This window comes from Streptopelia decaocto, assembly GCF_964273445.1.
Source record: "Streptopelia decaocto genome assembly, chromosome: 6".
NCBI classification, from domain to species: domain Eukaryota; kingdom Metazoa; phylum Chordata; class Aves; order Columbiformes; family Columbidae; genus Streptopelia; species Streptopelia decaocto.
The window spans coordinates 42,640,185-42,663,287 of record NC_138660.1 but is presented as its reverse complement, the minus strand read 5'-3'; the positions used below and the strand labels follow the sequence as shown (position 1 = coordinate 42,663,287).

The 23,103-nt window shown below is 36.8% G+C and overlaps 1 protein-coding gene across 1 annotated transcript in view; it reads right to left on the bottom strand.

Moving 5' to 3' along the window:
- Window positions 1–23,103, bottom strand: part of PDE1A (phosphodiesterase 1A) — a gene marked incomplete at its 5' end in the record, with an annotated part of 115,128 nt that overhangs the window by 40,535 nt on the left and 51,490 nt on the right. The window contains 5 exons of the mRNA XM_082057105.1: window positions 1,344–1,484; window positions 2,785–2,901; window positions 3,903–3,969; window positions 4,395–4,577; window positions 17,253–17,366. Coding sequence (XP_081913231.1) covers window positions 1,344–1,484; window positions 2,785–2,901; window positions 3,903–3,969; window positions 4,395–4,577; window positions 17,253–17,366 — 622 coding nt within the window. The remainder of the gene's footprint in view (window positions 1–1,343; window positions 1,485–2,784; window positions 2,902–3,902; window positions 3,970–4,394; window positions 4,578–17,252; window positions 17,367–23,103) is intronic.

The following is a 23,103-nucleotide window of genomic DNA, read 5'->3' as shown; positions in this document are numbered from 1 at the left end:
GTTTATAATGTATAATACAACAAAGGAGTTTTCCTCCCTGTCAAGCTGCCAATCCAGGTGTATACCTGCAACAAAGACAAGTCTCACATCACTTAACTCTTGCAGTTAACCTCACAGTAGAAGACAAAGGTAGGATAGGAACCATGATGTAATCTCTTCAGGCTTTTTCTTTTATTAAAATATTATTTTGATAGGTGAATATTGTATACAACAACTCTGGTTTGGAGTCATCTTGGCAAGAGCTGTCTAGCCTATGCTTCAGTCTGGTATAGAAGTCCTTTCTCAAGAAAACTTCTCAATGTGAAAAGTAATCTCGGCTGGTGAAGATTTCAGGCTTCACTCTGCAAGTCGTACTCATGTTAAAATGTAGCTTTAAAAACTTGATGCTTAGAAGCAAAACACCTACTTCAAACAGTAGAATCAAAACCGGCAATGCCTAGGAACTTGGTTTTGCCTCCACTGAAGCCAAAGGCAAACTTTCGGTGAGAAAAGGCTTAATATAAGCAAATGATTGATATTTACTCTGTTTATGTTGGAGCACAAACATCTATAGTCAGCCCCAAAATTTTCCTTTCCAGAAGTCTTATAGAATTGTTTCATGGCTCTGCAAACAGAAATCAGACACTATCAAGTTCCCACATTTTTTTTAAACAAGTGCATTCGTAGTGAAGAGAAATCATCAAAAGGCCATTGACGGAGATGTCTGTTTTCTTTCAGTCAGTATTCATTTTTGTCTAGCAAGCTGACAGTAAGGTGACTCGCACTGCTGGTATTAAATCTAAGCACTGAGAGTAAAAATGCTTGCACAGACCCAAAGCAAATTCTAAATATCGGGATACTGCTAATGCAATCTCCTGTCTACTATAGGCACATACAGTATACAAGAGCAGTTCTAAAGAAGTCTATAAACTGAAAGAAAAAGCAGCTGCAGAGTATTTGAGTAAGCCTGCACAAATTCAGCAAATCTTTGAATGGCCAGGACCTCAGCAGATACTAAAGTTTCCTTGCCTGATCACACCTCCCAAGCTCTGATGTAGAAGTGAAAAATTCTCATCTGCCCACTCTTGCAAATTTCTCTCTTTCAGTATGATACATAATGCCCAAGCCCAGGCAATGAAAGACAAAAAGGATTTAAGGAGGATTTTATTTCTCCTTTTTCCTCAACATCAGGAGAGTACCAGTCTGGAAGAGCTGCTAAAATCACATAATGAGTAGTAATGAACCATAGTTTGGAATCTCTCTCTGCACAGTTTTTAAGAGAGCTTTTTCCTTAAGACACACATACACATTTATCCAAAACAGCAGAGTCTGAAAAGTAAATTGAACTTTGCAGTATTTCTTACCATGATACCAGTGTGAATCATTATGCAATGCACGGTTTGAGTAACGTCGGCTGCATGGATCAAATTGTGATACGGATTTTTGTATTTGCTGTAACCAACTTCAAGAGCTTCAGCAAATGCAATAAGATTGGGAACAGGAATCTAGGGAGAAGCAAAAATTAAAATAAATGCTTTTCTCCTATAACAGCAACAAATTTATTCATGCAACAAATAAACAACAAGTAAATATACAATAAAATTTAGCTAACAAACATCCAAAGAAAAATTTTAAGTGTAAAATTCTAATAGTTTACATGCATCAGGGAGTGTTCACTCAAGTCTTGTAGACATTATATCCCCCTACACACATCATGCACAGCATGTGGTTAGTATAGAAGAGACTGCTGAGCTACTGACCAAATAGTTTTCAAGATGTCTATCTGTCTGTATCAAGAATGCATAGATTGCTTATATAATAAATGCATGACAGATAGGACTCTAACAATAGGATTATCTCCTTTTCTTCATCAGTTTTACCTTGCCTGAGACAAGGCTTCCTTGAATCTGACAGCATGGCTTCCTTATTTTCCTCCAGACAATGTATGAAGCACAGGTACTATCGAGTCCCCTTTATTTTCCCATATAATGAAATGACATTTTCCCTAAGATTTTTTTATTATTATTTAGAAGGCCTGCAAGCTAAACAGTGGGACTGAGAATGGGCTTAAGCCCACTGAGTAACATTGTGTACTTTCTGACTCTGCTACTAATAGTAGCACTGTTGTGGTCCTGACTTGAAGTACCCAGAGCTTAAAGGGAAAACCTTCATGGGAAAAGCCAAGTCTAGGTTATTGGTTACAATTAAAATATTCAAACCAACTACAGGGTGAAGCAGCCTCTTTGAAAGGAGCATGGAGTTTTGGTACTGAAACACCCTGAAAACACCATAGAAAAGCAGCCTTTTCTTTATATATTCCCGAAGTCATTTGGGAGAGGAACGTTCAGCTGAAACCCCTGCACAGTGATGGGCAACATACTATGATCTAGACCATGAAAAAAGTACTTAGGACCAACTACAGTTTTCTGCCTTATTTGGAATCTTTGTTCCATGAAGCTGGGATGCTGATTCAATACCAATGAGTAAATAGGCTGCATACAAAACTGGTTTATTTAGTGCTTACAGCATTTAGCTGCTCACTAGCAACATCCCATCCCAAACTGACTTGACATGGGTCTACATAGATTTCCATTTTTTGGGTTGCAAAAAAAATTTGCATGCTCTGGGTAAAGTTCCATTTGGTAGAACTATTGGCATATTACAATGTTTGCTTTGCCATATTATTTGAAATTCTGCATTGCGTTGTACAGTAAAAAAGCATTTCAAACATATCCTGTCTTCCTCATATTTAAATTTGACATACTTATGTTTGCATACATATTTTTATTTGTGCTAGTTTCTGACCTTGAAACGGCTCAAAAGGTCATATCGGGTAAACAGCTCATACATCATAAATTTCAGACTGTGCCCTCCACTTGCTTCATTTAGGGCAAATACATCAAAAGACCATTTATCAACATCCTGTAGATGAGGGGAAAAAAGAAGGGAAAAACAAAACAAAACAAACAAACAAAAAACAACACATAAAATTTTCATCTGTTCAAGTAGGTTTCCAGTTTATCACTGAAAAAAGATATTTTGCATTTTTTTTTGGAGTGAAGGGGGAAAGTTTGGGTTTTTTTATTGTCTAACTCCTTCAAACTCCTACTGTAGATAACACATTAATGACTATTTCAATACTAAGGATGAAAATAGTTGTGCCAGTTATGAATAAAATACTTGTAACATGACCTATACAACTTCGTATGCTTCAAATCAAAGGCCTTAATCTTTCAAATTTAACTTTCTGCATACAAATTGTCTATAGTACTTAATGGATCTAATGTGAATACCTGTGCTTTAAATAGGTTACTATGCAATGCCATTAACACTTATAGCCATATGGCAATTAGAGAATAATATAAGACTGTTTGACTTTCAGGGGAAAAGGTGAGGTACGACATTCTCAAGAAACACCATTTTTTAATTGCATACATAGCCATAGGAACTTCGCTACTATAAAAGATTGCCCTTTGGGTGAATGATAGTAATGCCTTAAATTCACATCAAATACTGTACTTGTTCCATAAGCTGCAGCTTCTTTTGTTAGCTCTATCCCAATACTACTTCTCCTTTTTCTTCCCTAAAAAGGAAATAAATGCTGCTGTCTGAGACACTGATTACCATACCACTGAGAGTGGATAAAACCATGTCTCACATTTCTATAAAAATTTCTGCACGAATTTCATCCTATTGCTCTAACAACATCTAAATGAAATCATAACTAATCAGTGAAACAATAAACAGAATCATACGCTATTTGTTAATTTTTAACTATTAATTTATCTGTTCTGTGCGCTCAGTTTGTAGTACTAACTATGGCTAAGTTATGTTCAGTAGCAAAATATATTTATTTCACCCTAAAATTCACTAAACTTAAGTACAAATACATTCAAATTCCACAATGATTAAGCTTATTTCACCTTAAATGTTAGTATCACTTCTGCTGGGTAAGCCAAACCAACCATGCTAGAAGTTCTTCGGTACATCCTAAAAGAATAAATAAAATATTAAGGAATAGCACTCCTTTAAACAACACTGGAACAATTTATCTTTTTTTAATTCATCTTTCACAGTTTGTGAAATAACACTAAGCTATGTGGGGGTCTGATCCCATAGATGACATAAATCTTTTTATGAACTTCTGAGAAAAGCCCCTCTGCTGGTATATTACTCCTTTATGTTATTGCATACACATCTTTGTGTAGAAGTTTCAAAGCCATAGAGTCCATTTCCAGAATTTTCCAAAGTCTGTGAGATTTAATTACAAATTTAAAGGTTTCATCTGGATTTCTGAAACCTAAGTTCTGGCTCAAAGATTTGCTTCAGGCTGATCCCACCACTTAAGGGATCTTCAACAACAGATGCCGTAGTTAAATGCAATACTTGCTGTAATTCAAAAATAAAGCTCTCACCTTTCTACAAATATCCCAGCCTGTACAGCATGCACGATGCTTCGGAATTTTGGCTTTTCTTCAGGTCTTCTCTTCACTATTCCCATTTCCCTTGTGAACGTAGAAGCTAACCAGTCCCGCACTTCCAGCGGGACCGAATCTGACTGAATGTCAGAAAGCTCATCCTCAGTGTCCAAAAGCTTCCTACAAAAAGATTACTACGAGTTAACCAAGAAGAAGACAGACTGAAGCAAAAGGAGTATGGACAGGTGAATAGCTAAGAAAACTTAGTTGACAGGAGCAGGGGTTGACTATAAATTGACTCAGCACATCACTAAACATCTTCTCTAGTAGACACATTGAGGCTGCTGGGAAGCTGGGCACAGCAGAAATCATCTCTCTCCCCCACTGTTCATGCTCCAGAAGATAAAGGATACTCAAATGGAAGATATTCAAGAAAAGGAAAGAGAAGATTTTTCTATTAAGATGTCCCAGCTATGGTGCAGTGAAGTGTAATCAACAAGTTATAAAATCCTGAGGAGACATCTAAACCAGAAATGTCTATAGAAAGAGGGATTGTTCCTATATTTGAGAACACCAGTGGTTCATCTGATCTCTCCTCAAAAATGGTACAAATATGTTCCAATACTCACATGCAAAGTAAATGACATGACACAGCAATGCCACGGCGAACGCATTTTAACAAACAACACCCTGTTTACATGCGCATCATGTTATTCCAGTGCAATAAAAACATTAAATGGCATTAGGCTGCCTCAGCAGGGATGTTCCACATCACCCATGCAGCATGAAGCAGAGCTCTCCAGCAGTTTGCTATAGTCTGGTGCAGATCTGAATTTGGGACCAGGTCCTGAGGTCTGCCAGATATGTGCTGCTGGAGGACAAATTAAGGCCAGCAAGACACACTGCAGTTTCCCTGATCTTTTTAACCATTCATCTGTTAAATAGGAGGACTATTTAGTCTGTAAATGACATTAACAGGAGTCACTTTACGTTCACAGAGAAAACCGTACTTCAGAAAAAGCATTTAACTGGTAATTTTCATGAGTCCACTGCTCTCTGATGAGAGGTGACTGAACAACATGTCATGAGAGAGAGAGAGTTTCAGTTTCTCTGGTTCCTACTTAAATACTTCTGCAACACAGAATTACAGTGTAAGCACAATTCTTTTTAAGTACAAGATCTTGGAGATCCCTCAAGACATAAACTTAGTAACTCCTCAAAAAGAATTATTCTCTTTCAGAAGCCTAACAGAAACAACAGTTAAGGAGAAGAAACAAGGGCTAGTCATTCAGCTCATAACTGTTTATTTTCCACACTTTCTTGATCTTTTGAAGGATGAGATTTATATCAGGGAAAATTACTCATGGCATATGTATTGCTAGAAACAGCCTTTGAATAAATTCACTAACGACTGCCATTCTTCTGTAATTACAGAGAAAGAGTTCTTATATGGGTTTACATATCTGAATAAATGGATGGTTAGATAGATATATAATTTGATGGTAATTTTATTTAGGAAGGAAAATAAATGAGGCCACGTATTGCACCATACAAATTATGTTTAATTATCACAATTTCTTAGAATCCAATATTACCCTCATTTCATAGTTTGCAACTTTTGCCAACTTTTATTCATCTATTTATACCTTGATTATAAAGTATAGTATTTCCATTATATTTACATGGGTGTGGATATGTATATGTATACAAGTACAATATTGGGATTCTGTGAAATACATCCAATAGTTTACCTTTTACTCACTGATTGTGAAAACACTTCTTTAAGATAACCAAAATGAAGTAAAATTGTATGTTTAGACATAAAAACATCAAGTTGTTTTTATCAGTAATATTTTTGCTATTTACAAAACACACACACACAGATATATATGTCAATTTCACTAAAAGTAACAAAAATAATCTTCGACAATTGTATCAGAAACTCGTAGACATTAACCAGAAGAACTAACAGTACTTTAGCACTTACATTACAATAATAACTGAAATTTTCTCTTTCACCCAATGAGAACCAGTTTTTGATTTGCCATCACTACATATTTTTACATGGATCTTGTGGTTTTTGGGTCGATCCATTTTGCAGCTTGTTTGCTGGCCCCAAGTCTGTTGATGTGCATCACCACAGGGAAAGCAGCACGTAAAGCATGGAGCCCCTGCCTGCCTGTCCTTCTTGCTGTTACTACTTTGGTTGCCCAGAACTCAACTGCAACAAAGGTTGAGTCTTTGAGCACACGTATTATAATGTCACTCTGATGCAATCACCAAGCATTATGACATCACCACTTCTTCGAATAAATTCTACAATACAACATTGGTTATAATCACTGGTAAAAAACATAACAGTCTGAACTGTATATCCAGAACATCTTTATTCCTGACTGTTTATATTACTGCTATTTTAATTTATATCTGCTTAGAACTGTCAATTTTCAAAAGTTAAATCAGTGAATCAATAGGAAGTGACTGTGTTCGGTTTTTGATTAAAGTTATTATTGCCTAGGCAAATGGCAAACATATTTATTAATTGTGCATTCAGTAATTCTACTGTTGACTCTAACTTACCACTTTATGAATGACAAGTGAATAGGTAAATTATTGTAAATGATTATTCAGGATGCAGTTAAATGGGGAAAAAAAAAAAAAAGAGGGGAAAAGGTGAAATAGTATAATAGTATCAGAAGACAGGGTCAAAACAAAGACAAATACAGTTAAACCACTGAACTTCCTACCAAATACTACAGCAATTTTTGCAAGATTTTGCAATGTCATTTGTAATTGTAAATTGCAAAATTTAATTTATAAATTCTAATATGATTTTGCAATATTTTGAAATATGTAAACTTTTACATAGGCTCAAAAATGCCACTGGATAAACTAATTAGCAAAATCACAAGTGATCGTAGCTGTCAAACAAAAGGCTAGGACCTCTGGCTTAGGAAATATTTGGAGCGGAATGACTGCAAGATCCATAGGCTCATCCTCCAAACCAACCACACTGAAGATCAGAGATGGTAGGCATTTACTTTCTATTTTAAAGCTACAGAAGTATTCTGCAAAGCCTTGAAGTAAAACCCTACTGATATCAAACCTATTCAACTGGGAGGCATGAACTGCAATATCGTAGTTGAGTTAAATAAATGCTGATATACCAAGGCACATACTTTAATTTTTTCTTCCCTAAAGCTAAGCAACACCTAAAAATGCTAATAAACAAACAAACAAAAAAGCTCTTAACAAAATGTGCCACAAAAAGTACTGTCTTTCAACACGAAGTCAGAATTTCAGCATTACATACATTTATTTTGCTCATAAATCATTAGCCCATTAAGTCAAGGCAATACAAGGAAGGGATACACGTGGGCAGGAGTAGTGGAGGCTTGGCTTATTTAATTCTGTTTGTTCCATGAGGGGAACTCCTATTGACAGTTATGGGAATAATTGAGATATCACCCATAGCATTTCAACTTAGCAATCAATTAATATTGCAGACATAGTAACTAATAACCTGATCTTCTTGTCACAGCACTGTGTTTTTTGCCAAGAATAATTTTTCAAAATTCAAGTAGTGATAATTTCTAGCACTTTTTTCATTTAATCAGAATTTTAAATATAGCAATGGACTAATCAGAAGAATATTTCTTTTTCCTTAGGAATATATCAGATGTAATATGGAGGAGAAGAAAGAAAGAAAAGAAAATTTTAAAAAATTAGATAGTGGCTTTGGGGAAAAAAAATAAATCAGTCAGTGCTGATCAGTCATGCTGCCAAAGAGAAATGGTGGAAGATTTCCAGAGGAGGGACTGAGAAGGAGGTATTAGCTCTTTACCATTTAGTGAATTAATCAAGCTAATTATCAATCTCGTAAGAGTGAATTGATCTAAATCCTCTTCTAGGTCTAGAATGCAGAAGACAATTTTTAGTCCACATAGCCAATTCAGATTTTTATGAATTATTAGTAGGCTAGTGTCTCCCTGTCTTCCTGAATGAGCATGAATCATTCTGATCACATAATATTTTAATCCTCTGTAGTCCACTACAATTTGTACTAACATCTACTAAAAAATTCTCTTGACTCCCACTGAGGATAAACAAACTGCAAAAAATATTGAGGTGCATTTTTAGTACATAAAGGTCTTTCTAAACGAAATAATGAATTTACCAACATGTTGTTGGTAAAACTTAAAATTTAGCACATTCTCAGAAGAATTGTCCTCATATTAAGAACTACCAATTAATTACAATATATGTTAAAGACTCTGGATGAAATACAGTTATTACAATAGTAGATAAAAATGGAGTAAGGACCTTCACTACTGGAAACATTCACTTGTTGGTTATGTACTGCCTATTCAGAAATACAGATGTACATACCACAGGCCTACAACAATGTCACTGCCAGAGGCTGTCCTGAGGAGCCCTGTACCCCTGAGGCCCCAGAGGAAGTCAGGACAATGGAGGAGTTTATCTTGGTTGATGAGGACTGGGTTAGGGAGCAATTAAGCAATCTGGACATCCATAAATCCATGGGTCTGGATGGGATGCACCTGCGGGTGCTGAGGGAGCTGGCTGAAGTCATTGCTAGGCTGGTCTCCATCATCTTTGCCAAGTCTTGGGAAATGGGAGAGGTGCCTGAGGACTGGAGGAAAGCAAAGGTCACTCCAGTCTTCAAAAAGGGCAAGGAGGACCCGGGTAACTGTAGACTAGTCAGCCTCACCTCTATCCATGGAAAGGTGATGGAACAACTCATCCTTGGTGCCATCTCAAGGCACATCAAGGATAAGAGGATCACTAGAGGCAGTCAGCATAGCTCCACCAAGAGCAAGTCATGCTTAAACAACCTCATAGCTTTTTATGATGGGGATGTGTTCTGTCTTGATCTCAGTAAAGCATTTGACACAGTCTCTGACAGCATCCTCGCTGCTAAACTAAGGAAATGTGGTTTGGACGATCAGGTAGTGAGGTGGACTGTGAACTGGCTGAAGGAAAGAAGCCAGAGAGTCATGGTCCATGGGGCAGATTCTAGTGGAGTCCCTCAAGGGTTGGTACCGGGACCAGTACTATTCAATATATCCATCAGTGACTTCTATGAGGGAATAGAGTGCACTGTCAGCAAGTTTGCTGATGACACCAAACTGGGAGGAGTGGCTGACACACCAGAAGGCTGTGCTGCCATCCAGTGAGACCTGGACAGGCTGGAGAGTTGGGCAGGGAAAAAAAATAATGAAATATAACAAGGGAAAGTGCAGTGTCTTGCATCTTGGCAGGAACAACCCCAGGTTCCAGTATAAGTTGGGGAATGACCTGTGGGAGAGCAGTGTAGGGGAAAGGGACCTGGGGGTCCTGGTGGACAGCAGGATGATCATGAGCCAGCACTGTGGCCTTGTGGCCAGGAAGGCCAGTTGGGATCCTGGGGTCTATTGAAAGGGGTGTGATTAGTAGGGAACTGTTGGAGAGAGTCCAGCGCAGAGCCACAAAGATGATGAAGGGAGGGGAGCATCTCCCTTATGAGGAAAGGCTGAAGGAGCTGGGTCTCTTTAGATTGGACGAGACTGAGGGGTGACCTTATTAAAGTTTATAAATATGTAAAGGGTGAGTGTCAGGAGGATGGAGCCAGGCTCTTCTTGGTGACAACGAATGATAACACAAGGGACAATGGGTACAAACTGGAACACAGGAGGTTCCACTTAAATATGAGAAGAAACTTCTTCTCAGTGAGGGTAACAGACACTGGAACAGGCTGCCCAGGGAGGCTGTGGAGTCTCCTTCTCTGGAGACATTCAAAACCCGCCTGGATGCCTTCCTGTGTAACTTCATCTGGGTGTTCCTGCTCCGGCAGGGAGAGTGGACTGGATGATCTTTTGAGGTCCCTTCCAATCCCTAACATTCTGTGATTCCATGTAATCTTTAAGATTCAGGCCAGGATATTCACAATTTAAAAATATAATTTTTCGGGAGTACAGCTGTGAACTAATATATTTTCCTTTTTTAATTCAATTGCTTTAATGTGGTATTCTTAAAGGTCCAGAGACTGTCTCAGGGTATGACTCATAAATAAATTAATATCAACAACTTTGACATGGAAATATGCGATAACTTCATAAAAGGGTTGCAGGCCATTTATTAAATATTCTAACTGAACTGAAGAGTTTTAGTCAGAATTTAAGAGATTTTTAGTGATTTAAAGTGTATTTTTTATATAACTTCGATGCTGTTGTAAGCCACCCTCTCAGAAAAAAAAATTTGGCTTAGTACAAAAGACTTTAAAGGCTTATTTTAAGCTTTTATAAGGGTGGAATGTACTGAATTAATCTCAACACAATAAGCTTTTTCTCAATAGCAGCTTTTACAGAAGTATCATTTGTAGATTCCCTTAATGGATGAACTGAATGATTTAATCCAAATGGTCCATTCATTGCTGACTAAGCAACTTCAGGCTAAGTACATTTAACCATGGGTTTGCTACAGAGGACAGCAATGCACCCTCACAGCAAACTTGACTGAATATTCAAGATAATAATTTAACTTCATGCATAAAGAATTGCTACTTCCAATGTCTCCTCAGCTACATCAGATCAGAGGGGAAACATATAGACCATATTTTTCATCTGGCAAATAATTATCAAATGGACATCCCATTCCATTTGGTTTATCCTTGTATCATTAAGCTGATTATTTTCTTTAATATTCCCAGATTTTTTTTAAAAAGCTGATTTTCAGGAGAAATATTGTCTAGACCATTCAAAATAAATTGACCAAATGCCCCACTGTTCTGTGAATGAAACAATTAGTTACCTCCATGCATAAATGAAAAAAATACTATGTTTTTTCAGGTAGAGAGATTAGGAATATATGCTTTAAAAAATGTTAACAAATATCTACATCTCTGTGATGTAAGAGAATTTAACTTTCGCAGCCCTTGCACCTACAAAGAGATTTGCTGGTGTGACCATCTCTGCTGGTCACACTGGATGGATAACAGTGTCTGAATCAGCACAATTTCTTCCATAACCAGAGCCTTACAGTCAGTGGAACCCTGTCATTCACAAAGTCAGCTAGATGTTGTACACTACGGATGGGAACTGAATGCGAATTGTCCTGTAATGTCAAGCAACAGATTCCTGCAGTAAGACGCACAGCAGGAGCTGATGTAGCGCTAGCTTAGAGCCTTGCAACACTGGTACTAAACTATGGCTTGTGAAAATTAAATAATACAACAAACATAAAAGGTGGAACCTTCATTGACTTTCATTCTCACTGAAAATAAAGAGAAGCCACTAAACCTATACTGATGGCTAGAAGAGAGTGCAAGAAAGCACAGGGGTATGTAATAAGACCCTAACCAGAATAAAATATTCTGATTTTATCCAAAACAACTTAAAAATGTTGTCCACAAGAAGCTTATTTTTTTAATTTGGCTTTGGAATACGTGTATTTTTTTAAATCTTGTAATTTCCATCTAGATTTTATTTGACTTATTTTCTTCTCAGCATGAATAAAGAGCTGTGTTTACAAGGAACGGAACAGCTGTCATGACTGAATTATCAGGTTGTATTTATTTCCTGTTTGACTCTAAATATCCTTCTTCCACTGCCTTGAGCCAAGTGGCAGGTACTAATGGAGAAAATTCTGCAAGATTTATCAGAATTATTTATAATACCTATTAAGTTTGAATTTCTTCCACAGAGGAGATCTGCTGAGGGGCTGGAACTAAGAGAGTTTCACTGATTATTTTCAGCTGACAGAGAACCTCTGCTTCAGCTACCAAAGCACTAGATCTCTTTCAAGAAGTGTTTCATGCAGCTTATAATTACTCAACATTGAGAAATGCCACAGTCCTAAAAAGAGCTTGTTAAACAAAGTTATTAATTGACATGAGGCCACAAACAGTTAAGCTCATAGGAAAGCAGCACTTATATATGTCTGATTTCTCTGTGCTTTCTCTGTGCTTTCAGAACCTTTTATATGGGATAGTGACAGTCACTGTCCCAAACCAATATTTTTGTAATTTTGGAAGGTTATCCCTACTGCCTCTCCCTGTTTCTAAGGAGTCTACCCTCAGAACTCCATAAACAAAACCTGTTGTGTTATTTCTCTGCCTTTTCCCCAACCCAACTTCACATAGTTTTAGAAAGAGCATGTATGGAAATGAGTATTTACACATAGGTTTGAAAAATGCTATCTTAGGCTCAGATAAAAGGCTACAGAGTAGAGAATAGAGGAGAAGAAAAAAGGGGAGAGAACCTGAGAAAAATACTTTGCAATCTGCCAAAGAGTTTGAATTCTACAGCCGTTTCCAGCTGATAGTTGCACTATAAATAAAGATTCAAGGTGCCATCAGCTTACACATTTTCATGTATTTCTATGTGCACACACAAATTTATAGAATGATACAGGCTTTCCAATCAACTCAAGTAAGAATATATAGTAACAAAATGGGTATCTCCTACTGTAAGAATTTGGAACTGATCACTTAAAAAAGCTCAGGCTTATAAAGAGAAAAGTGGTTTTGCTAGACCAGTGACTGAGATTTAATTTTTAAGTAGCACAAATGGTTCTCCAGAGCTGTGAAACAGGCCAGGCTCTTCCTTGATCCTTGGCTACATGGTTGAATATATTCAGTGAGATATCTTGCACTTGGATCTCTTTAGTGACCTTAGTTTTTTTCTTTTTGCTTTTTTAATCTCTGTACCTCTGAAGGCAGGATGTCCTTCTGCAATGGGTGTGGGACCACTGGTGGGACCATGTTATTATGCTGTTTAATACGATGTATTTCATAACAGAAAGCTGAGTTAGGAGGATGCTCCTAACCAACACCCTGTTATCTGCCATTCCTAATCTGACTGCAGAGATCTTGAAGTGATATTGAAGTCTACCTCCCAGAGAGGTGAGGAAGAGATTCAGGATTCAGGATTCAGTCTTAGGTGGCTGGTCGAAGCTGAGGTCTTCTTCTGCCTGGATATCTAAGCAATAGGTCAATAAATTCATCAGGACAAAATCCAGGGCTCTATGTGGGCTTAAAATAGAGAGCATGTGTATTTTCATGAGTTCCAGAAACTCTGCACTGAACCTTTGGTCCTAAACTTGCAACACTTTGCACTTGTAGAACCAGGCATCTTTAATTTCCTATTTTATAAGCCAAATCTCAAGAACTATTATATCCTGTGAAGTGTGCAACTTCCTGCTGGGATTTAGTTAATAAAAGTGATCTGTACTCAGATGGTTTTCTCACTGCTTTACTTGGTGTTTAATTGTTATTGCTCTATACTGTAGCAATTGCTTTTATCCATAAAGCAATTCATATGTAAGAACCTTACTGAAGTCATTTAAACTTTGGCGACGTATAAAAGTGCATGTTCAGGCTCAGCAGGAATGGGCCATTCTGCTTATGATCTAAACTATTATTTCTAATCGCTAACGAGTGCAGTTAACTGAGCTCCAGACTCCCAACAGTGGTAGCTCAGTGCAGGACAAAGAACCTGAATTTTTTGTTGGGAACGGGGGCAAATGTAACCACGGAAGCGAATTCCATCCTCTACTGCTACTCACTGATACACTGCTTTTGCTCCTTAAGGATTAGCCTCCCAGAAGCTGAAGAGACCTTCTTTGTTTCTTTATCTTTAAATGTTTCAGTGCAGATTTAGACTACAGAATACCGGTCATGCTAATTAAAATGTGATTATCTTTGCAGATTGCTATGCAAAAGAGTTTACTATGAGAGTACTGCTGGTGACTAGAGTCTCTCTCTCTCACACTGTAAATACCTTAAGCTACAAATTGCTTTGAATGAGGAAGTGTCAAAATTTAAAACAGCACTATACATAATACTGTCCAACTAAGAAGTGCAGGCTCAGCCTATACTTTTTAGCATAAATTTAATATAAAGACTACCAGGTTCAAAAAATGCATCACTCTGAGTCTGAATTTCATGGAGACTGTATCAGTCCAAAGAAATTACAAACAAAATCAAAGAATAAAAGAATATATCAAATAATCAAATAATCAAAGAACAGAAACCAAAATGAAGACTATGGGGTACATAACGCAAACCACCAAAATAAGATAATTAAAGTTTAAAAGGTAGGTTTCATTAAAGTAATTTCATTTTTAACTATTAATTATAGCATAAGTACATAGAATCATAAAATACCAGATTGGAAGGGACCACAAGCATCATCTGGTCCAACCTTTCTTGGCAAAAGCACAGTCTAGGCAAAAATATTCATTTTATATGTCCACATATATATACTTCAGCAATATACCTATAGGTATGGAAATATATAAGTAAACCATATGATTAATGCATATTTAGATAAGGAATGCTACCAAAATTTGGTAGGTTTACAAACACTGAAGTTGCATTGGAGAGCAGAAGTACCCAATAAATTAGAGCAAAAGATACCTCTCTCAGGTATTTCCTTTCTGACTTAGTACAGTGGAAAATCAAGATTATTCTGCAAAATACTGGATGCAATAAATAAATAAGATTAAACATTGTTATGCATAAAGCTAGGGAAGAACATAAGTTTTATTCATATACTGAAGCAGAGTTTTTAAAAATAAATAGTCACCATTATGAGGTCATATTGCCCCTAGGATTAAGAAAACAGCCTGAGGACTATGAAAATTATATATGTTTATTTTCATTTGGGTAGTTTAATAATCCTGCTGTCAAATCCTATGAGGGCAGTTAGCTAATTTAAAGATTTGCTTACAGCAAAAGTAAAGCACCTGTTGCTGCCACAGCCTTTATATTTTCAGGTGCACCTGCTTTCTCTGTGTAGGAAATGTCTGTTACTTGTCTTGATGCTCCCACACAGAGTCAGAGAGACTGGATTCTTCATCGTAATGATACTACTCATTTCCACAGAAGCCACCTCAGTTTAGAAACTAAGTAAATCTCACATTATTTTCACTGTCCCAGTGCTACTATACAGAAAGAGCTATGAATACCATACCCATTTAATCACAGTGTTTGGGAGGTGTATGGAAGAAATAATCAGTGGTTTATATCCTTGTCGCCTATGCAACTTTGATACAGCTCCCATGGTTATTAATGCAAAATACATGTTTAAGCTCTGACCACTGGTGGTGCTGCGGTATCCCGCAATATCAGGAAGAAAGGACTGAGCACTTTCACAGCTTCCTCAGCATGTGAGATGTGACAAGATTTATGTCTAGAACAATTTCTCAGAAATGAAATTTTATGGCCTCTAGTGTAGTAATATGAGCCCAAAGAGAAGTTTGTTGATCATTTCTTCTATCTGTCTCCCTAAGGACCTGTATCAATTTAATTACAAATACAACTATAAAATATTATAGTTTTATATTATATTTTATATTATAGTATTACATTATGTTACATATAATAACGTAAATGCACAAATCAACCCTTGATTCAACATAAAAGAAGCTTGATTAACTTAATTCAGTCAGCAAAACCAATATAGATATATCCACAGTAGCATATTAACTACCAATACTTTAAATATTTATTTCAATTCATTCCCTTTTCTAACAAAGCCCAGGTCTCCTGGAAGTCACACAAGATGGTTTGTGCAATTTTTTTCAGTTAAGCTTAATTTATTGAAACTGTAAACATCTTCATAACACATGTGAGCCCCTTTGAAGTCACTGAGGCCCCTAATGTTTTTCAACGTGGGTATTTAACTTGAGATGGTCAGCAAAACTTTCGAAAGTGTCCCTACGAACTGTATTGCTGCTGAGGGGCTGCTCAGGAAAGTCTGCCCAGCTACTACAGTTTTGACAGCTTTTTACAGAATTGGACATGCATGCACTTGAAGAGCAGGACACCAGCATAAGTCATGCTGCCAACCTAGTCTGCAATATAAACTTTGAAAAATGGACCACTGGTACCTACTTTATTTGTTACCATTTTTATCCTTCTGTTTTCAAATTGGGAGGCTTTCTAGTGCTCAATAGTAGATGGTCCGAATTCTCAACTAGAAAGGTGTGGTGTGTGAATCACAGACATCAAAGGCAAAGAAATGGGAAAAAGTTAGAGCAGTACTTTAAGCACCGTATCAAATATGTAGAATTGCAGTGGTGGGTGGACAGAGAGAGAGTTAGGTCCATGAAATAATCAGTAGGATGGCAGACTTCTTAAATGCAGTATGGAACCAAGACACACACTGCATGCTCCAGCAGTACTGAAGAAGTTTTGGCAGACCTCTTTACAAGACTATTCTGCTTAGAAGAAACTTAAAGAGGCCAGCACACTAAAATAAAAACTGTAAGTTAGCTAGTTAACTTCAATATAGTACATATCCTAAAATTCTTTCAAGACGCCAAATATTTAGAACTTCTCATTTAATTGGAGTCAACCCACATTAAAGATGATTGCCAGTAATACTGCCAGTAACAATAATCATAAACAAGGCATCAAACATTATAAAATAAATCACAGCCTTTCATGAATTTATGTATTTATAGGCCACATTATCATATTCTGGCTCATCTCTGTGAGCATTTCATTCCAAAACAGCCCATTTTTTTCAGTCATACTGTCCTCAGCATGATTATTGGTATGTGGGCTGTGGGGGAAAGAAAATCCATCCTTCAGGAAATTCTTATGACTTCATGCTGTGGACATTTGACAAATGAGGGAGACAAGAACAAGGCAAATGCTCCAGGCAATGGTTACATCTCACCTTTGGAATCTTACTTGCTTTAACGTTGTCATTAAATGACCTAAGAGCCACACAAAATTCTGACATGTGGAGACCTTCGGTTCAAGTCACTTACAGTTCCATGCAAAGACTATGTGATTCCCAACATCCTTTCCTTTTTCTTTCCCCCCTCCCCCCACCTCAGACTTACCTGGTTTCATCAATATAAACTGCCTCCAGCACAGATGCTGCATATTCAATATTCTTTTTTAAATCCACCACATTAATGTCACCCTTCTCCAGCTGCTTTACCAAGCATCTTAATCTGTGAAAAAGAAAATAAAAATATCAGTTCATTGCTTATTTCAAATTTTAGTGACCGTATTTTCTATTTAACTATTGGAAACAACACAATAGCCAATGTAGAGTTAAAAGTAAATCACTGCACCTCTTGTCTTGTTTCAAAAAAATATGGTTTTAGAACACACATAACAATGACCAGTTGTATGTTTTTACAGCTTGCTAAATTTGTAAGATCGATTAAAAAAAGGCATATATATTCCATTAAGTCAGAGAGGACACAGTAGCTACCATCAGAGTGATTTCATGTTAATTTGTGACGTTACTGTCATGCCTGAGTCTCTAATTTTGTTTAAATAATAAATAAAACTTTGCAAGTTGTCTTACTGCAATTCTTCTGTGCTTAGAAGGTTGATTACAACATTTTAATATTCACTATACCCTGATTTTGTTATATTTAAATGTCTTTAATTTTACTGAGGCTTCCAGTGTATTTTTGCTGGAGAATTCTCATTAGCATGAACTAATGTGAAGCTCCATCATTTCTGTGTTTACAGAAAATTCATCATTATACCAGACAAAAAGTGGTGCCTATGGCATTAGAAAAATCCAAATATTTTCCCAAGTGTGCTTTTACTTTTAGTTTTGAGAACATTCTTTCACATTACAAACACGGAGACACCCAAAGGGGATTTTGCAATGGATCAACTCATGCCTCTGTAGAAATACACTTATACAGATAAACTTCTTGAATACCAGATTTTTCCTAGGTTCTCTGAAGAGAAGAACACTTCTGACACTGCTCAGCTGAACCACACAGAGTAGTCACAGCACTGCAGTGAAATGAAAACCTTATCAGTAACTGTGTAGAGCTGTGACTAAATGGATGCTTAAAGAAGTGTGGATATTTTCCTTCTTTCCATGTTATATCTCTGTGTTGAAACAATATACAGTTTTATATCATGACTTAGATTTCAGAAAAAAAATCGTATTTATTACAGGATTACAAAAAATACAATATGTTATACAATAATGTTATATATTCTATATATTATTTTAATTGGGCATATACAATATTTGATTGGACCTAATTAAAACGTATGCATTTTTAAAAAAACACAGTGATAATCCAAACAAAACTCTCATAAACTTGGAAAGCACTGTTCCATCATAAAACCACTTTCATGTTTTCTCTTTATATTTATTTGGCCTAAGTACAATTACTTCCAAGCCTGCAAGGATAATTTCAGCAAATGGAGTTTTAAGACCAGTCTTCTCAGTTCTCCAAAGTCTTAATTCAATTCAAATTAGCACAGAACAAAACACAAATAAGGCTCTTAGCAACCATATTTACTTGGTATTTTACACAGTGCATTGCATATCAATGGAGTGGAAAAACATGTGTTAAAAAATTTTATCAGAGAAGTGGGTGGATGAAATACTGTGGGAGTGCATCTTCTATGCAGAAATAACCTAATGCACGGGTGGCAGTTCCAGCGCATAACTCCTTCCACTTCAGAGGTACCTGTAGGCAGAAGAGGCATATTCAGAGACACCTTGCAGTACCCGACACATGCACTGTGACTCTTCTGGGATGTCTGTTCCTCAGTAACGCACACAAACACACCTACGTCAGCTACTCAGCACCAAGGCCAAAATGCCCAGGAGAGGCTGGCAGCATCATCACCACTACTTGCAAATAGCTGTAGGGTGGTTCTCCCACTTGCACCGTTCCCTCTATGTGTGACTGAGCACATCTCCAAACTGCACTTTCCAAAGTGAAAGCATAAATTAATTTAAAAACACCATACTTCACAGCAGGGAGACAGGCTATAGGAGAACAATATTAGCTCACAATGGCACAATTTCCAGTGGCTCTATGTCTTCTCAGGGCATAGACCAAATGACAGATACATGGAATCATTTTTGCACTTTCAGGAGCAAAGGAGTCCCTGGGGAGCCTTTAAGCCACAATGACCTCTCAATATGTCTCTGCAGAGGTGGCGGTCAACTGATCTATCTTGCTCTGTAGTTATAGTTTATATCCTAGGAGGAACACAGAACACAGTAACAGACCAGGCAATTTGGAAAAGCTGCTTAGGCAAAGTAAAAGTGATTCTGAACAGGTTACAGTTCACAAAAGGACAAAAGCCGTATCACTCAATGATGACCAGTGACCTTGTCATATCATGCATCCATGATTTGTGGAAACGTCCTCAAGAATGTCTATAGCTGGCCCAGTGCAGATCTGCCATAGAACCATGGGATAACTTTGGTTGGAAGGGACCTCCACCTGATCCAAGCTCTTGCTCAAAGCAAGTTCAACCTCAAAGTCAGGTATAGCTCCAAAGTTAGATCAAATTTCTCAGAGGCATTTCCACTCAAGTGTTGAGATTTCACAAACTCTCTGGGCAAAGTTCCAATGTTTAACCAGCCTCATGGCGGATTATTTCTTCACAATATCTAACTGGAATTTCTTTTGTGGCAACTCGTGCCTAGTGGACCCCAATCTTTGTGGTGCACTTCCAAGAAAAATGTGGCTCTATCTAGGGTATAACTTCCCACTAGAAAGCTGGACACAGCAATAAAATCCTTCCATAGCATTGCTGAACAGACACTTGTCAGGTGATAATCATGAGGTGTACCCCAGAAGTCAGAAAAACAGACTTCCAATGCAGCAAAATTAAGTGGGTCATAACAGTTCATGAATGATCTGAATATACTCAACGTATTATGCATTAAAGTGAAACAGCCACAGAGAAAGTTTAAGAGCTGACATTTCAGTAGAGAAACTAGGATTTTAGTGATGAATAAGTATGTCAGTTTATAAGACAAACCAACAAATGTTAAAATGCTCATAGCCCAGCATTCTGCAAGGCAAAGAAAATATTCAAAAGGACAAGGAAAAGTAACAAAAAATAATGATGATTCCAATTGTATTGGGCAGGATTTTTGTTTGTTTGTTTTCTTTTAATTAAGTGTGAGAAATTCAAAACAAATTTGAGAAATACCATTAGATAACCTGAAATGCTACTTAAAGTTTGAGCTAATTGTATTCCCCACTTGCAAACTGCGCTACTAGGAAATAATAGACAGCAACAAGAAAAAACTAGAAAGGCTATTTTGCGAAATAAAAATGGGACTGTTTGAACTGGTTTAAGGAGCAAAGAAAATGGTATGCAGAGTTAATATGACACAACATGAAAGAAAGCGACATACAGAGGAAAAAAAAATGGATTATTTATCTCAGGACAACTGAAAACTGCATTTTAAAACTAGCGGTGCCAGTTTGTAAGGGAGAAAGAGACATCTGGAGTTAATAAAAGGAGTGGGTGGGGAACCATCTTCTGTCATACTGGGTAAACACCCTTAACACTGCTGTGGTCTTCAGTACTCCTACGGACAATCCAAACATGCCCTGCTCCTACCTGTCGTTAGTAGCACCGCCTGCGAGGTGACCAGGAGCAGTGGTCCCCGGTTCCCACCTTCCCGTGCAGCTGGTGCCTTTGTACAGCCATGGGCAATAAGTTTTGAGGCCCAGCAGCGACACAGGCAAACCAGGAGAAAACATGGATTTTACTAGGAGCTAAAGTAGCATGTTCTTAACTAACAATATCAAAGTTGTGACTCAGTTGTTCCCTCCTTCCTCCTTAAAATTCTCCCATGTTTGACTTAAAGTTTTGATAAGTCTACTGTAACTTTCAGGGGTTGCGTCAAATTAACTGAGGGTAGATTTTAGGTTATTTGAGAAGGCAGTTTCAGTAACTGCAGAAAAAAAAAAAAAGAAAAAAAGGAAGATAAGGAATCTGTGGTTTAAAAAGAACTTTTGCAATGTCGTCATGAGAAAATGTTTTCTTCTATGGAATCAAGTAAAGTTCAGCAAGAAAAATAAGTTTGGAAATAGTGAATAATTGTCCTAAACACAGATTAAAAAGATAACAAAGAAAGGTGCCGGGGTGGGATTACTTAAGAAAGGAGGTTGTAAGGTAGAGAGGCAAATGAGTTGAACAATTTCCATTTCAGATTTTAAAGACTACCTCTTCCTTTCCCAAGGGAAAAGAAATTTCCAGTGATCACTGAGAATAATTGAGAGTTAAAGGTTCAGCTTAACAGTCTTCAAGAACCAGAAGAGGAAAGTTCAACTTCTGAACCTGAGAAAAAGACCCCGAGTCTGCTTTCCCAAAGACTGCCTTTATCTGCCATCTGACTCTCCCCATCATCAAGCACTGCAAAGAAAGAGCTTTCTACATTACACATCTGGACTTCACTTTAAACTGTTTTGGAAACTTTGTACAAAAAAAAAAAAAAAAAAAAAAAAAAAAAAAAGCTGGCTTTTGCTACAGATCCTATTAAAGAGGAAGTGAAATAAACTGTAAAAAGTAAACTGTAAACTAGCCCTGCTTCCTATTATATTTTGAACTTAATAGAAGTCACTGTTGAAGATGGGCAATGAACACATGGGCAATCTTTTTTGAAAACAATAAACACATGCTGATGATAATTACAGGGAAATAGTTATTCCTATTAATATTCAATAATCACAATGCCAGTTTAAAAATTATCTGTGTTGGTTAAGTCAACCAAAATCACAAGTTGTAAATCATTATGTTCCCCATGAACAAGCTGAGAAAAGCCTAGCTGTGTGCCAAATGTATTAATTCCTTGAAAAGATTATGAGCCAGTGCTGACAACATGTCAAAAAGTTTAAGGACAGAAAAAATGATTATTTTCATGTTTTGTTTGGACTATTTAATATTGAATAAGAAAATTAAATGGATAACTGTAATCTTTATTGTACAAGTGTTTTGACCCTCTAAATGAACATTACAAACTAAAAAGGGGCTGATATGTAGTGTGAAATTAAAAGAGGAGGAGAATAACCATATTCTGACAATATCAACAGTTACAGTTTCAACAACACTATTTTTTAAAAACTTTGGGCAAGTGGGAATTTTTCCTCTGAAACTATTTATAATTAAAACTGGAAACCAGTTTTGCTACCAGTGATTCTTGTAATAATCACTTGAATAATTTTCACAACCTCTAGAAAGCATTGTGCATCCAGTAGTTCCTCAGCTTTCAAAGCCAAAAGTTAAATCCTCACTCAAACATGAACACTGAGAAAAAGTGACAATATGCAGCAATTCCAAATCATTAACAAGGAGAAGTTCTGCCCATCTATTTAAAACAGCCTAATCCCAGAATCCAAGTTCTTTTATACACCTACACATTTAAGATTCAGGAAAGTATTTGAACTGGGAGAAATCCAAAATGGGTATGGCAAAACTTCACCTTGGAAAAGTTGCAACAAATAAAACATGTCACCATTTCACTTGAATTCTATCATTCCCTACATAAATTGCCTGAATTCCCATTATTTTTATGTGAACTGGTATCATTTGAATTTTACACTTTTCCATTAAGAACATGCATGTAAAAGACAATCTTTATCTAAATAAACCATTCCCTCTAACAAATATTTTAAAATAACATTCTTCAGGAAAAAAAACTTGTAATAATAAAAATCAACCACACACAAAGTTGATGCTCTCACTTTTTCAAGCAAAGAAAGTTCTAATATACAGATTACAATAAATCTTTTATTATGAAAAAGGATATAATTCCTCTTTTGTGTTTTCTGAAAGATTGACGAAAAAGGAAAATCCTAGATAGAGTTCTAATATTTATAATACATGGCTATAAAAGACTACACCTAACCATGCAAATGGATGATACTAGAGAAATATCCAAAATATGATAAT